At 37.6% G+C, this 17,420-nt stretch overlaps 1 protein-coding gene across 1 annotated transcript in view; it reads right to left on the reverse strand.

Annotated features, from left to right (window-relative positions):
- The window catches only part of CFH (complement factor H), a 256,291-nt gene that overhangs the window by 34,944 nt on the left and 203,927 nt on the right, over positions 1-17,420 (reverse strand). Inside the window, exons 16-19 of the mRNA XM_006892120.1 lie at positions 11,234-11,410; positions 4,149-4,329; positions 2,873-3,069; positions 2,582-2,761 (exon numbers count right to left, since the gene is read on the reverse strand). Of these exons, the coding sequence (XP_006892182.1) occupies positions 2,582-2,761; positions 2,873-3,069; positions 4,149-4,329; positions 11,234-11,410 (735 nt within the window). The remainder of the gene's footprint in view (positions 1-2,581; positions 2,762-2,872; positions 3,070-4,148; positions 4,330-11,233; positions 11,411-17,420) is intronic.

The raw sequence follows: 17,420 nt of genomic DNA on the forward strand, positions 1-17,420 counted from the left end.
ACTCATAACGACTCTATAAACAGAAGACCTAATGCCTTTCCATAACTATCGTCATTTCTCCAATATATATATTGAAATGTGTTGTTGTTCTTAAGTGCTGTCGAGTCGTTGGTGACTCATTGCGACGCTATGAATGAAAGTCCTCGACACTTGGGTGATTTGTTTCTCCAGGTTCATAGGGTTTCCAGAGGCAAACTATTATGGAAGTGGATGCCACTCCAGCTTCCAAGCTTGTTTTAATCGGGGAGCTCCATCAAACACTGTCTGCCGTGGGTAGCCATTATCGCATTTGACACATCACTATCACAGCGTTCAGCTTCACAGAAACCACAAGTTACCTCTGCACAGCAAGTGGACACACCAGGGCTATATGATCTAGAAGAATCTTTGACAAAAAAAAAAAGTGAAAAACAGTATTTTACCATTCTGGCACACCCAAACGCTGACAAACTCTGAGCCAGAGACCCCTAATTCATCTATTATGTCCGCTCTGCAGCCACCCACTTAGGGCAAAAAGAAAACCAAAAACGCCTTAGCGTTCCCGACTTGCCTCTCCTTCTTAGCTCCAGAGGCCACGTATATTGACACTTTTGTTTTATATGTATATGTATACACACACACACACACACACACACATAAATGTGTATATACATACATGCACATACACAGATGCTAGCTTCCGGTATTGGGAACACAAATGAACATACAAAGAAAACAAGGAATATATAGATGAATGAATATATATAAACTATGATTTGGGTGTTAGAAACAAAACATTGAACAAAGCAAGTTAGCATCCTTGCTCTCCAGGTGATTCCTCCTGAATCTACTTTGTCTGAAATTTATTAATGCGCAGACACTGATGATGAAATAAGACTGCTACTCAGACATATCTGAATTGATGTTACCAATTTTATCACCTGTTATTCATGTTGCTAGGTGCTGTGAATTGAGTATAATTCATAGCAATCCTATGAACAACAGATCTGAAGCTTGCCCTTTCCTGCATCTCCTAGAAATCTGTCATGCTCAAGTACGCTGTGGCAGTCACTGTGTCAGGCTGTCTCAACGAATGTCTTCAACTTTCCCTAGCATCTCTCTCTAAGGGCTGGTTCCTTATAAAATATGCTCAAAGTGAGTGAGATGAAGTTTCACTATCCTTGCCTCTGAGGAGCTCTGGGGTTGCACTTCCTTCAAGAAAGATTTCTTTGTTCTTTGTGAGTCTGTAGTATATTCAATATATTCATTGTATCCACAGTGCAATGTCATTGATTCTCCTTTGATCTTCCTTGTTTATTCTTCAAATTTCAAATGCATAGGGAGAAATTGATAGTACCATGGCTTGGATCAAGTGCACGTTAGTTATTAAACTGACATCCTTGTTTTTTAGAACTTTGAATAGGTCCTTGACAGCGGATGTGTTTTTATGTCCTGGCCATTGCTACCATCAGTGTTGATTGTAGATGTGAGAAAATGGAATCTCTGACAACTTCACTGTTCGTCCATGATGTTTACCATGATGTTGTCTATCGATTCACTAGTGAGAATTTTTTTTCTCCTTGGTGTTGACATATAATCAATATTGTAGGCCGTAATTTTTATCCATTACAGTGTGCTGAAGTCTTATTCACTCTCTACAACCAAGGTTCTGTCATCTGTATAAAAATCCTCTCTAATCTTGATTTCACATTCTTTATATTGTCCAATTTTTTTGGTAAGTTTTAAGGAAGATCTCAGTAAAGGGAAAGTGGATCAAAATACCTGTCCTTCCAAGTAGATTGATTAGTCATCAAAGGGCAGGGTGTATCCCTTACAGAGTGAAGTTCCCTCAGTCAGATTTGTTTCCTGAGCCATCACTATTATCTCATGTCACAAGTCTACTCTAACTGAGGAGGCCTATGATCACCAATCCTGCCTTACATTCACTGTCAGGTGCAGAGGGAGGATCATTTTAAGAAGATCCGAGGGAAAGAGGCAAAATGGGAATTTTATCAAACTGATTATTTTCTTTACCAGGTCCTGAAAATAAGAAACTTTGGTGACCTAGTTTGTAGGAAGCTCCACTATTAACCCAAAGGCTAAACTTCTTTGGTGCTTAGTACCCATCAATGGCTCCAAGGAAGAAAGGTGGATGATTGCTTATATAATTTATAACTGCAGAAACTCAATAGAGGAATATCTATAAATCTGTTATGATTTGAAGGTGACCAGAAAAGAGAGAGAAAGCACTGAAAGGATGAATCATAGAAGAATAATGGTTTTGGTGGAAAATAGTTATATTTTTTAGGTACCTTTGTCTTCTTATTTTGTATCAATTAGTAAAATTTAGCACCATATTTATAAAAAGAACTTGTTCATAACAAGCATATAAAAAGTACAATGTTCCATTGCTAGTTTATATTTATTATCTGTAGGCACATATTGAGCTACCAATAAAAATTATTTGAGGTATTACAGTTTAAGATCAGATATTTTCAGAAATAGACCTGTATATACTTTCACAGTAAAAAAACAACGACAACAACAACAAAACCCAAAAAACCAAGCTATCTAAATGTTAAGTTGAGAAGCGTATGCTCACCAACACACTGAGGAAGTTGGGTCCACATTCCACGAACACATGTAATTGATTCGTAGCCAATCATGGTAAAGGATTCTCTGCACCTGAACTTCACTGATTCCCCGTGGTGATAGGGACGTTCAAGGGATAAGGTAACACCATTCTCAAGTACAGGTATATCTCCACATACCTTATCTTCCTCTAAGCACATTCCACAAAAACAGGTTTAGTTTTAAAATATTATTTGTCTGTGCATAAGTATTAATGAAAATTGTTCATTCAAGTTTAAATATTACCCTTTTATTTGCTTACCAACACATACAGGCAAAGTTGTCCATTCCCCATCAACACATTGAATTTTCTTAGATCCCTTCAACAGGAATTTGGAATTGCAATCATACTCCACTACTTCACTGTGGACATATTCTTCTTTATTTTCCCCTTTAATTTTCCCACTGGGGAGTTGAGGAGGTGGGTCACACGATGTTACTTTCTCTACATTAGAAATACTTTTTAAATAATACTTACAAAATTTGTTTTCATTTAAAAATTGAGTAAAATGAAGATATCTTTCATATTTCTTTTATCACAACATTTTTAAATATTGAAAAAAGATATTGCTTAGTCATTATTATTTATCAATTCTGTTATCTAAACCAAACTAAAATTCTTGTTGATACAATGGCTAAAAACTTTACTGATAACTGAATGAAAGGTCCATAATTTGAGTTCACTGGTTGTTCTGCAGTAGAACAATTTTACAAAATACTTTTGTAAACATCACAGTCTTGGAAAAATCTATGTAGCAGTTCTATTGTGTTGTATAGGTCGCTGCAAGTTGGAACAGACTCAGCAGTGTTTTTAGGTTGTTGTACTGGTTTTGATACAGAACATCATACGTATATTTTTTCCTATGTGTAGTTTAAACTTTTAAAATGGTGTCCCCAAAGTAGATATCTTAAAGACATGCACAGAATTTAAAATGTAATTTTATAAATTAAAATAACATTCATATACAATGGAAACATCTTAAATTTCTTTCAATGGTTTCATCAGTTTAGAAAACCTATGGATCCACACAATTTAATTTTGTGTAAGCCATACACGTGATTGAATTGACCTTGACCTGTTTGAATGTTATTTAGACAAACACAATGAAGCTTGTGATAAGGCACAACTATATAAAATATTCATTATTAATGATTATAGTGAAGCTCTGGTGGCCTAAGGGCAAGAAGCTGGGCTGCAATCCTGAAGGAACACAGTTCAAGGCCACTAGCTGCCCCTTAGGAGATGGATGGGCAATGATTGTGGCATTATAGATAAAACAAAAACAACAAAATAAATATCTTCAATCACGGATGCCGTTTACTCTTCTGAGAAAATCCTAACACAAATGTCAAGAAAGAGTTGCTGTCTACTATCTAACTATATTCTTCTCAGGTACAGTACGCTAGTTTAATGCATGAGATAATGAGCCATAGTGTAGAATAAAAATACAGAAACAATCTACATAAATGCAAACAAGAAAACAAAGTGTAAATTTTAAAAGATGCAGTTTTTGTTTCAACAATTGTCAGATAAATACTCACCTTTACATTCAGGGGGATTAGGAGACCATCCAAAGTGGTAGCACTGAATTGAATCTGCTCCAACGATTTTCAGATTCCTTCTACAACTAAATTTGAGTACCTCTCCAACTTTATATTTGTCTTTCTTGGGCTGGGCATCTACATTTTGTGGTATAACAGGAACATTACATTCTAGTTCTAAAATATAAAAAAGAGAAAATCAGTTAATATAAATACATAAGCTAGCATTGAAAAAGTAAGCTTTACATGTAAAATTTAAAATAAGATTAGAGGTGCTGTGTACATATAAATTTTCATCTTGAAGAAAAACAAAAGTGACCTTCTGTCTTTTTTAACCTCATCAATTCACTTGGACTTTGTGGGAATTCTTTTACAATTGACAGAAATAAATGTGATTTTAAAATTTATGTGTAAAGAGTAGTTCTTTTTATCTCGTTTATCACTAGTGATTGTAAAATCACAATTAATTCTCTATAAAAATATGAAATCAATCTCTGACATTAAGAGAATAATGCTATACACATTTAATAAACATTGATATATTGACCAATATAATTAACACAATGACATTGAATCAATTCAAATTTATACCAATATTATATGACAGAGATGAATTATTCCATTCGGTTTTTATATGTAGTCTTTACAAAAGTAAACTACCACATCTTGTATCACAGAATGCAGGTGAATTTCTGTATGTTGTCACCAGTCTACACCAAGAAAACTGGAAAATAACTACCTGGACAACTGACTGGAAGTGATCCATATTTCTGTCTTTTAACTAACTGCTTTGGAAATTCTTCTTAAAAGATCAAAGATTAATAAACTCTAGAGTGAAACCTGAGTATAGGAAAAGATGCATGTTTGTTCCCTTCCTAAAAGAGGTGATCCAACAGAATGCAGAAGTTAACAAATACTATTAATAATAACACATTCAAGTTTATGCAAAATAAGATCAAATGCAAGATCATCCGTAAACAATTCGAACAGTAAGTACATTGGCAGAGAACTATCAAAAACTCAAGGTGGATTTAGAATAGTCTATGGCACAAGGAATATTGCTGAAGTGAGATTGTGGCTGAAGAAGAGAATACCATAAGAAACTCCATTTGTGTTTTATTGGCTATGCAAAGGGTGTTTTATTGACTATGCAAAGGTATTTGACTATGTGAATAGTAAAAAAATGATAATTGAGAAGAGTTGTTGCAGTTATGTGCTGTAGAGTCACCTGCGACTCATAGTAACCTTATGTAGAACAGCCCTAAATACACCTACCCACATTACCCCAGTCACTAAACCAACCCATCTCATCAAGGGTCTTCCTTTCCTGCACTGTCCCTCTATCCTTCCAAGCATCATATTCCTCTGCAAGAACTGATTTCACCTTGCAACATGTCCAAAGAATGTAAGATGGAGCTTGAGGAACATTGATTACAAGGAGAAGCCTACTTCACCCTTTCCAGGACAAACCTGTTTGTTCTCCTAGCAGTCTGGTATATTCAATACTCTTCTCCAGCACCACAGCTCAAAGGTATAAATTCTCCTTCTATCATTCCTAGTCATTGTCCAGCTCTCGGATGCATAGCAAGTAATTGCAAAGACCATGGCCTGTATCAGGCACATTTTATTTTCCAGACTGACATTATTGCTTTTCAGTATTTTGGAGAGGTCTCTGACAGCAGACTTTCCCAATGCAATTCATCTTTCGATTTCCTGGCTACTGGTACCAAGAACATTGATTGTGGGGCCAAGCAAACTAAAGCTCTTAATAATTTCAATCTCTTTACCATCCATCACGATGCTGACAATCTTCCTAGTGGTGAAAATCTTTGCTTTCTTGATGTTGAACTTCAATCCATATTGAAGGCTGCATTCCTTGATCTTCTGCAGCAAGTGCTTCAGGTCCTCCTCAGTTTCAGAAAGCAAGGTTGCATCATCTGCATAGTTCAGGATGTTGATAAGTCTGCCTCCAATACTGATGCCACACTTCTCGTCGTAGATCCCAGCCTCCTGAATAATGTGTTCTGCATATAGATTGAAAAGGTATGGAGATAGGACACATCCTTGGTGCATAACATTCCCAAGTTTGAACCATGCAGTGTTTCCTTGCTCTGTTCTGGTGAATGCCTTCTGGTCCAATATATGTTTCACATAAGCACAATTAAGTGTTCTGGAATTACCATTCATCTCAGAGTCAGTCACAGTTTGTTGTGATCCACGCAGTCAAATGCCTTTGCATAGTCAATGAAACAGACATAGACAATCCTCTGGTCCTCTCTGCTTTCAGTCAAAATCCATCGAATATTAGCTATCTCTAGCACTACAGCCTCTCCTAAACAATGCCTGCACTTCAGACAGTTCTATTGATGGGGCGCCGTTATAGTCACTTTTGGATAATCTTCAGCAGAATCTTCCTTGCATGTGATATCAATGGTATTGTTCGATAAATTCTGCACACTCTTGGGTCACCATTCTTTAGAATGGGAACAAATACAGATCTAGTCCAGATGTTGGCCAGGTCTATATCCTCCAAATTTCTTGACACAACCTAGTGAACACATCCAGGGCAGTATCTGTTTGTTGAAACATGCCAATTGGTATATTGTCAATCATGGGACCTTGTTTTTTGCCATTTCCTTCAGAGCCCCTTGAACTTCTTTCTTCCTCACTCTTGCTCATACAATGTTACGTGAAATTTCTCTATATCAGTCAATTCCATCAGGTACTCTGTATTTTTTCAATCTTATTCTAATGATTCTGGTTCACTTAATATTCTATCCAAAGCATCCACAAGTACTGCCACTCAAAGCTTGAATTTGTTCTTTAATTCCTTGAGCTTAAATGCTGAGCGAGTTTAGTTCCTAATTTTCTGACTCCAGTTCCTTGTACATTTCATTGTAATACTTTATCATCTCTCACTGCCCTTTGTAATCTTCTGCGTTCAACTCCTTAATAACTTGATTTTTTCCCTTTGCTTGTGTTTCTCGGTGCTCTAGTGCAATATTCAGAGTATCTTCTAACACCCTTCTAGGCCTTTTCTTCCTCCTCTGTTTTTGCAATGACTTTTTGCAATTTCCTGGGTGATATTCTTTTTTTCCCTATAATTATATTTTATTAATTTTCATAAACATTTACAGAGATTTTGGGTTTCCATTCATTCATTGTTGCACTATTCTCTCTACCCTCCTCCCAGTTTGTTCTTGTCCAAATGCCACAGTGCTTGTCAAAGCCAGTTCTGATTAATCTTCTTTGTCAATGTGTCCTTTGCCATTCCCTATCACTCCTCCCTGAGAGAGACTTCACCCTGAGTCATAAGGAAAAGGGGATGGCGTATTCTCTTAGCTACTTCCTGCTGACAAGGGACGCTGTGGGTTTCAGGGTGAAGATCTTCTCTCACTACTCTAAAGGGCCCCTTTGGCAGTAGGAAACACATAGACTATTATGGAGATTGATTTTGGAATTTAGATGCACTCTTATTGATTGTGCTTGGCCGTACATGTTCATATCCTTGAAGATGTATCATGGGGGTGTTGCAACCTAGAAGACACAAATTTGACTAACAAGTTATAAGTACATGAGTCAAAAATTATGGAAAAGTAAAAGAAAAGGTTCTTTCATTGTTTTACAAACCCTCCCCCAGGTTCCCTCCACCATGTAGCCCTCGCTCTAGTCTCCTGTGATGACAGAAATACCTAGTTATATATCTCTTTTAAACAGTTTTCTCCCTCCTCTGTTTCAGTGCAGTATACATTATTGAACCCATCTTACTCAGTCTCTCCCCAACCCCAAGGACAGTCCCATTCTACAACAGTGGCATCATGTAATATTTGTCCTTTTGTGACTGGGATATTTCATTCAGCATAATGTTCTCCAGAGTCAACCATTTTGAATAATATTGCATGAGTTCCTTGTTTTTTAATGCAGCATAGTATTCCATTGTGTGAATATACCACAGCTTCTCTAGCCATTCATTTGTTGATGGGCACTTAGGTTGTTTCCAACTCCTTGCTATTGATGTACTCTCACAGCTCATCTGGTCTTTGCTCATTAGTGATCAAACCTCAAACCTCTTCCTGAGATGGTTTTGAAATTCAGGCGGTATAGACTCAAGGTCAAATTTTTGTTCCCCTGGACTTGATTTAATGTTCCTCAACTTCAGCTTGACTTGCATATGAGTAGTTGGTGGTCTATCCCACAATCAGCACCTAACCTAGTTCCACAGCTGATACTGAGCTTCTTCAGTGAGTCTTTCCACAGATGTAATCGATCTAATTGCTATGCATACCATCAGGTGAAATCCATGACTATAGCCAGAGTTTATGTTTTTATAAAATGTATTTGCAATTAAAAGGTCATTGTGCAAAATTTTGTCATCTATCTCCAGCTTCATTTCTTTCACAAGTGCATGTTTTCCAACTACTGATCCTTCTCTGTTCCCAACTTTTATATTCCAGTGACCCATTATTATTAATACTTCTTGATTGCATGTTCGATAAATCTCTGACTTCAAAAGTTGGGAGAAATTTTCTAATTTCCACTCTTATGCACTGATTGTTGGTGCATATATTTGGATGAAGGTAATATTCATCATACTTCATTGTTTGCATATGGATATTATCCTGTCACTCACGTTGTATTTCAAGACAGACTAGAAATGACTTTAACTATTAACACAATCCCATTTTCCCTCATCTTTCCATCTCCAGCATAGTAGGTCTTATGATCATCTGACTCAAAATGTCCCATGCCAGTGCATCTCATTTCGCCAATACATAGTATGTCAATATTTGTGTTCCATTTCTCTCTTAAAAATATCCATTTTTCCTACATACATTGTTCTCACATTCCATGTTACAATCAGTAGTGTCTGCTTACAGCTGTTCTTGAGTCTATACCTGAGGACTCAGCCTCATTTGTCATATTTGCGAGTCCAAGTGTGCTCTATTGTGCAGTTTCAAAGACCTGCGATTTCAGAAGTGAATGGCCAATCCTTCTTCCTAGTCTTAATTTGAATTCTCAGATTTTTAAAATAATCTGAGAGATAAGCATTTTATGGCAAAGAGCAGATTAAAGATATTTCCTAATTCTAGAAATAAAGAATAGATACAATGTTGTCCCCGCCCTTGGCCCATGTGTCTTGAATGTGCTCCACCAGCATTCCCTTCTACTCCCACCTACTCCATTCAGCAACTAAGTCCCCTATCCAACTCTTGATTTGATGCCTCATATCTCAATCTTTCCGGGCTTCTGTGATTCTGAATGTCTCAAGCTGCTGCCAGTTTCCTCTGCTGTGGGTAGTATCTCTTCAATTTACGAGTCTTGAACTTCTGATTCAGGATTGACTTCTTATGGCTTAGGGCCTCTTTTCCTCCATTTATGCTATACTGTAGTTACAATGGAATAGTTTCCCAGGGGCGGGTGATGTAGCCTAGAAATTTGTTATATAATATTGTAGAATATGTCTGCTTCATGCTAACACTTTACTGGTGGGCTTTAGTTGAAGCTACACACCTTGTTGCTCATTTTGAAGATATTTTAATGGTGTTTTCTGCCCTACAGGCTTCAAGAGATTGTGAGGCTGAGACCAGTGTGAGTGGATGGCCAAACTTTGAGGATCCATCTACCTTTTTTTCTTAGCTGGCAGTCTTATCTCTGGAACATGGCCTAGGGTTCAGATTCAATAAAGTGCATGGATTTGAGAAGATGATGAAGGATACCAAGAGATTGAGAAGAGTAGGAACACTGAATTGTGCCCATGTGAAAGCTCTATCTAGAGCAAGAAGCTGGTGACCAAAGAGAACAGGGGAACATTGCATCCTTTAAAATCAGGAAAGGTGTAAGTCAGGGATGTATCCTTTCTCTGTATCTATTCCGTCTGTATGCTGAGCAAATAAGTAATGGATCTGGACTCAATGAAAAGAAATGTGGCATTAGGATTGGAATTAATGTTATCAACAACCAGTGTTATGCAGATGAAACAATCTTGCTTGCTGAAAAGAAAGACTGTGGAGAAGATAAAATATAATAATTATCAATATGGATTATATCTCCACATTTGTTGCTGTTGTTGTTACCTGCCATAGAGACCCTATGAACAAAAGGCCTGAAGTCTTTCTATAACTATCGTCATTTAACAAAGTTTATAGAGTTTCAAGAGCTATGCTGTTTAGAAAGTTGATGCCACTCCTGCTCCCAAACCTATCTAAAACAGGGAGCTCCACCAAACACTGTCAAAAGACAAAAATCAAAGAAGTGAAGAAAGAAAAGGATAACAACACAATAATAGTAGGGAACTTTAACACACCACTCTCACAAAGGACAAGAGAACTTGAAACAAAATCAAGAAAGATGCAGAAGAACTAACTATACAATTAGCCACTCGACCTCATAGACGTCACCCAACTAAAACTCAATCTACTTTCTTCTCAACTGCACACAGCACATCCTCCAGGATCAATCATATACTAAGACGACACAAAGCAACCTCAGCAAATTCAAAAATACTGATAAAATATAACATACTTTCTCAGACCACAATGTCATAAGACTAGTTATTAATAAGAAGAGGATAATGGATATCTTACAGCTCTGGAAAACTGATAGCTGTTTGATAACATCTAAAAGGTTTTCAGAATAGTCCAGAGACTGTGGTATTTAAAATGGAAGGACACAGGACAGGAGTTCAAGATATTACTTCTAAAGTTTGTAAAGATGGATAAAAAAATGCAATAGTGAAAGAGCTGAAGAGTGTATGAGTAATAGTAAGTTGGTAAGAGGTGTTTAATGTTAAGTAATTTTTAAATGTACTTTAAAGCAATGCATACATTAGTGGAAAATCTGTAATGTGTGTAACATAGGAGATATTGCTTTGCCGTGTTTCTTAAAAACTGGTTATTATCTTTCAGTTTAAAAAAAAAACAACCCCTTTCCAGTGAACATTAAATCAGAGAAGGCGGCACTGATTTTAATCATTATTCTTTAACAATATCTCTAGATAATTAAAACATACCCGAAAAGGAACATAAAGTGTTTCTATCATTCCAGAGAGCTTATTACCAAAAGAAAACAGGGCAGAACTTACCATAACATGTAGGTGTATCAGACCAACCATCAGAACCGCACACTATAGAGCCTGTGGTATTTCCACCTCTGTTTTCATAGCCATCACTGCATTCATATTCCAGTTTGTCATTGAGCTTATACCATGTGGCATTACTTTTGGCTCTGGCATTTTCAAACACTGGTTTACCACAAGATTCTAATGCACAATAAAATTGAAGATTTTATTTCATATTATTCTGTTTGCAACCTATCTAGGTAAAATCACCCCAGCAACAAAAATCCTTTCCATTATTCATGTTCTTATATTTATTTACCTTTGAAAAATAATATATAACCAAGTATTGTAAAAATTATAACCATCTGAAATAAATTCTATTAAACATATTTTTCAACTCTAAATTATGAGCTACTCAAATGCTGATAGCAGAAGTCATTGTTGTTGTTGTGTACCATTGAGTCACTTGCGACACATAGCGACCCTATGTACAACAGCCCTAAATGCCGTTCTAACTTGTGCCAACTTCACTGTCTCAAACACACTCATTCCTACCACTCCACTCACAGAATCGATCCATCTCATTGAAGGTCTTCCTCTCCTGTGCTGTCCCTCCACTCTCCAAAATATGATGTCCCTCTCCAAGGCCCGTCCCTCCTTGCAACATGCCCAAAGTATGTCAGACAAAGCTTCAGAATCCTTAACTCCAAGGAGCATTCTGGCTTCAACCTCTCCAGGACAAACCTGTTTGTCTTCCTAGCAGTCCATGGTATATTCAACACTCTTCTCCAGCACCACAGCTCAAAGGCATCAATTCTCTTTCTATCATCCCTATTCATTGTCCTACTCTCTGATGCATAGCAAGTAATTGCAAAGACTATAGACTGGATCAGGTGCACCTTAGTCTCCAGCCTGACATCATTGCTCTTCAGTACTCCTGAGAGTTCCCTCACAGCTGACTTTCCCAATGCAACTTGTCTCCTGATTTTCTGGCTGCTGTTACCAAGAGTGTTGACTGTGGAACTAAGTAAACTAAAACTGTTAACTGTCTCAATATCTTCACCATCCATACTGATGCTGCCAATTGGCCCAGTGGTGAGAATATTTGTTTTCTTGATGTTGAGCTTCAATCCATATTGAAGGCTGCAGTCCTTGACCTTCTGCAGCAAGCACTTCATGTCCTTCTCAGTTTCAGCAAGCAGGGTTGTGTCACCCGCATAACACAGGTTGTTGATGATTCTTCCATCAATCCTGATGTCACATCCCTCCTCATACAGCCCAGCGTCTCGGATGATCTGTTCTGCATACAGATTGAAGAGGTATGGTGACAAAATACATCCCTGATGTACCCCTTCCTTGATTTTCAACCATCCAGTGTCTCCCTGCTCTGTTCTGATGACTGACTCTTTGTCCAAGCACAGGTTTCCATTAGCCCAATCAAATGTTCTGGGATTCCCATTTTCTCAGAGTCAGCCATAGCTTGTTGTGATCCACACAGTCAAAATCCTTTGCATAGTTAATGAAGCACAGATAGACACTCTTCTGGTATTCTCTGCTTTCTGCCAAGGTCCACCTAACATTAACTATAATATCCCTAGTATCACAACCTCTTCTAATCCAGCCTGCACATCTGGCAGTTCTCTGTTGACATATTGCTCCAATCATTTTTGTATAATTTTTCAGCAGAATCTTGCTCGCATGTGATATCAATGATATTGTTTGTTGATTTCCACACTCTGTTGGGTCACCTTTCTTTGGAATGGGAACAAATATCGATCTCTTCCAGTCAGTTGGCCAGCTGGCCAGCTGTCCTCCAGATTTCCTGGCACAACTTAGTGAGTACATCCAGGGCAGTGTCTGTTAAAATAAATCATTTGGTATGCTGTGAACTCCTGGAGCCTTGTTTTTTTGCCAATTCCTTCAGAGCAACCTGAACTTTCTCCTTCACCACCGTAGGCTCTTGCTCATACGTTATTTCATGAAATTCCTCTGTATCAGCCAATTCCTTCTGATACAGTGACTTTGTGTACTCCTGCCATCTTCTTTTGATATTTCCTGGAACATTTAACATTCTACCCAAACTATCTTTAAGTATTGCCATCGGTGGCTTGAATTTGTTTTTCAACTCCTTTGGCTTAAAAAAACGCTGCGCGAGTCCAGCCCTTTTGATTTTCTGACTCCAGCTCTCTGCACATTTCATTATAGTATCTTGCTTTGTTGTCCCCAGCTGTCTTTTGAAATTTTCTGTTCAGCTCTTTGATTTCTTCATTTCTTCCTTTAGCTTTGGTTTCTTGATGCCATAATGCAATACTCAGAGTCTCATCTGACATTCATCTTGGTCTTTTTTCTTCTTCAGACTTTGTAATGTCCTTTTGCATTCTTCATGGACAATTTTCTTCATATCCTACCAGAGCTCATTTGGTCTACACTCATTGGTGCTCAAGGTCTCAAACCTGTTGCTGAGATGGTTTTGAAATTTGAGTGGGATGGACTTAAGGTCAAATCTTGGTTCCCGTGGACTTGATTTAATTTTCCTCAACTTCAGCTTGAACTTGCATATGAGTAGTTGGTCGCCTGTCCCACAAAAAGCACCCGGCCTGGTTTTCACTGCTGATGTTGTGCTTCTCCAGCGAGTCTTTCCACGAAAGTAATTGATTTGATTCCTATGCATGCCATCAGGTGAGATCCATGTGCATAGCCTATGTTTATATTTCTTGAAGGAGTCATTAGAGGTGTATAATTCTTTTGAAAAAACCACAATGATAATTCAAGTTTAAAATTTAATATGACTACCTTATTATCAGATAAGATACATATCCTAGGCAAAATATTAACTGACTAAAGATCTGTATAATACGTGTGTATTGTTGTTGTTATGTGCCATCAAGTCGCCTGAAACTCATAGTGACTTTATGTACTACAGCCCTATAACCTGCTCTATCCTGTGCCAATTTTATTGTCTCTGACCGACTCATCCCCATTACCCAAGTGACTGAATCCATCCATCTCATTGAGGGTCTTTCTTTCCTGCACTCTCCATCAACCCTCCCTCTCCATAGATTGATCCCGCCTTGCAATATGTCCATAGTATGTCAAATGAAGATTCAGAATCCTTACCTCCAAGGAGTAGCCTGGTTTCACCCTCTCCAGAACCAACTTGTTTCTTCTCATAACAGTCCATGGTATATCCATACACTAATCCAGCACCACAACTCAAAGGCATCAATTCTCCTTCTATCATCCCCAGTCATTGTCCAGCTCTCTGACTCATAGCAAGTAATTAGAAAGACCATAACCTGTATCAGGCATACCTCAGTCTCCCGACTGACATTGTTGTTTTTCAGTACTTTGGAGAGGTCTCTGACAGCAAACTTTCTCAATTCGTCTTTTAATTTCTTGGCAGCTGGTATCAAAAGTGTTGGTTGTAGAGCCAAGCAAACTGAAACTGTCTGTCATCAATCTCAATAGGCTCATTGTTGAGAATCTTTTTCTTCTTGATGTTGAAATTCAATCCATATTGAAGGCTGCATTCCTTGACTTATGCAGCAAGTGCTTCAGGTCCTCCTCAGTTTAAGCAAGTAGGACTGTGACATCTCCATAATGCATATTTGTTGATACGTATACCTCCGATTCTGATGCCACCCTTCTCTTCATAGATCCCAGCCTCCTGGATAATGTCTTCTGTATATAGATTGAAAAGATATGGAGATATGACACATCCTTGGCACACACCTTTCCCAAGATTGGACCATGCAATGTTTCCTTGTTCTGTACTGATGAGTGCTTCCTGGTGAAGTATAAGTTTTGCATAAGTACAATCAAATGTTGTGGAATTCCAATTCTTCTCAGAATCAACCACAGTTTGTCATGATCCACACAGTCAATTGCCTTTTCATAGTCAATGAAACACAGATAGACATTCCTCTGGTATTCTCTGCTTTCAGCCAAGACCCATCTGACATTCACTATACTATCTCTAATTCCACACTCTCTTCTAAATCCAGCCTGCGCTTCAGGAAGCTCTCTGTTTATTTGCTGTTCCAGTCGTTTTTTGATAATCTTCAACAGAATCGTGCTTGCATGTGATAATAATATTGTTTTATAATTTCCACACTCTGACATATCTCATTTCTTTGGAATGGAAGCAAATACCGATATCTTCCAGTCAGTTGGACAAGTGGTTATCCTCCAGATTTCTTGGCACAACCTGGTGAGCACATCCAGGGCAGTGTGTGTTTTTTGAAATATGTCAGTTGTTGTGCCATCAATTTGTAGGGCCTTGCTTTTTTATATATAACATATTTTCTTCTTTTTTAAATTTTTTATTTTATTACCTCAAAATGTTTGTTGATATTTTCCAAAAAGAAGAAGAATTCCTAAGTAGACCTCCTGTACAACATCAATTAAACAAAATATGGAGGCCAATTTCCTCAGTATTCTAAGTTAAGGGCTCATGTACTGAATATAAAGCTCATAACTATGTCTGTGAGGAAAGACACCACCCCCAGGCACAACAGATATGAGTGTTTCAGCTGCAAAGACTTTTACACCTGAAAACATGTGAAATTCTCTAACCAGTTTCTAACACACATGTAGAGGAGGGGGAAATGCCTCTAAAGGGTTCAAATCCAAGTGCTGCTTAATGAGGGAAAGATAGTTAATCTCCTTCTATGCAATTATAGTTTTTGAAAATCTGCAAGAGGATCCCCTATGAGTCTATTCTGATTTGACAGTGCATAACAATAATATATGTACATTTTCTGCACTATTTATACCATTTCTACATTATATATAAAATTTCTCTGTATATAGAATTTCTACTATAATTTCCATATTAAATAGATTTTTCTACTTTATATATCACTCTTACATTATACAATTCCATTTTTACATACAATTTTTAATTCTATATTATTTCTCTATTAAATATATGATCTTTACATTTTTATGCAATTTCTATGTTTTCATGGTTTCTATATTCTATTTATACTATACATAATAACTTTTTTATATATTTCTGAGGTGGTTGTTGTTTTATACCATCAAGTTGCAATTGACCCGAAGCTAACCCTTCATATTTTTCAGTGGCAGTTAATTGCATGAGAGGCAACTGCCCATCTTCTCCCATGGAGCAGCTGGTTAATTTGAACTGTATGCCTTTGGAATTGTAGTGCAGCTTCTTGCCACTAGGTCAGCAAAGCTGCAAGCAATATGTACACTGATTATTTACAGATATTGTGCTGTTGTTATGTGCTCTTGAGACATAATGACTGTATCTTGAGTCACTCTCACTATCTCTGACACACTTAAATCCCTTTACCCTAATCACTGAGTCAATCTTTCTCATCCAGGGTCTTGTTCTCCTGTGCTGTCCCTTCACCCTTCCAAGAATGAGGTCCTTCTCCAAGGAATAGTCCCGCCTGCCCATGTGTCTAAAATATGTGAGACAGTACTTCAAAATCTTTGCCTCCAAGGAGTAATTTGGTTTCACTCTATCCAAGACCTGTTTTTTCTCTTCGCAGTCCATAGTATGTCCAACATTCTTCTCTAGCACCACCCCTGAAAGGCTATGATTATTTTTTATTATCTTTAGTCATTGTCCAGCTCTCTGATGCATAACAAGCAATTGAGAAGACCATGGCCTGGATCACATGCACCTTTGCCTCCAGACTGATATTGTTGCTCTTATTCTCTAGAGAGTTTCTTAACAGCAGATTTTCCAAATGTGATGCACCTTTATATTTCCTAACTGCTGGTGCCAAGAGTGTTTATGGTGGAATAAAGCAACTCTGAACAATAACAATCTCTTTTATTTTGACAGTGGTGCTGCAAAATTGTCCAATGGTGAAAATCTTAATTTTCTTACTGCTGAGCATCAATCCAGATTTAAGACCCTATTCTTTGAATTTCTATGACAAAGGCATCATTTCCTTCTCAGTTTCAGCAAGTAAGGTTGTTGATGATCCTTCCTCTAATCCAATCTAATTCCTCCTCATAAAATCCAGCCTCTCAAATGATATGTTCTTTTTATATATTAAAAATGTATGGAGATAGGATGCATCTCTGACACACACTTTTCCTGATGCTAAACCATGTGGTATGCCCTTGCTTTGTTTTGACTACGGCCTCCTGGTACAAGTATAGGTTTCACAAGAGCACAACTAAGTGTTCTGAATTTTCTATCCTTCTCAGGGTTAGCCACACTTTGTTG

The sequence above is a fragment of the Elephantulus edwardii genome, unplaced genomic scaffold (genome assembly GCF_000299155.1).
Source record: "Elephantulus edwardii isolate Elephantulus edwardi_28Jun2011 unplaced genomic scaffold, EleEdw1.0 scaffold00110, whole genome shotgun sequence".
In the NCBI taxonomy this organism is placed as follows: Eukaryota; Metazoa; Chordata; class Mammalia; order Macroscelidea; family Macroscelididae; genus Elephantulus; species Elephantulus edwardii.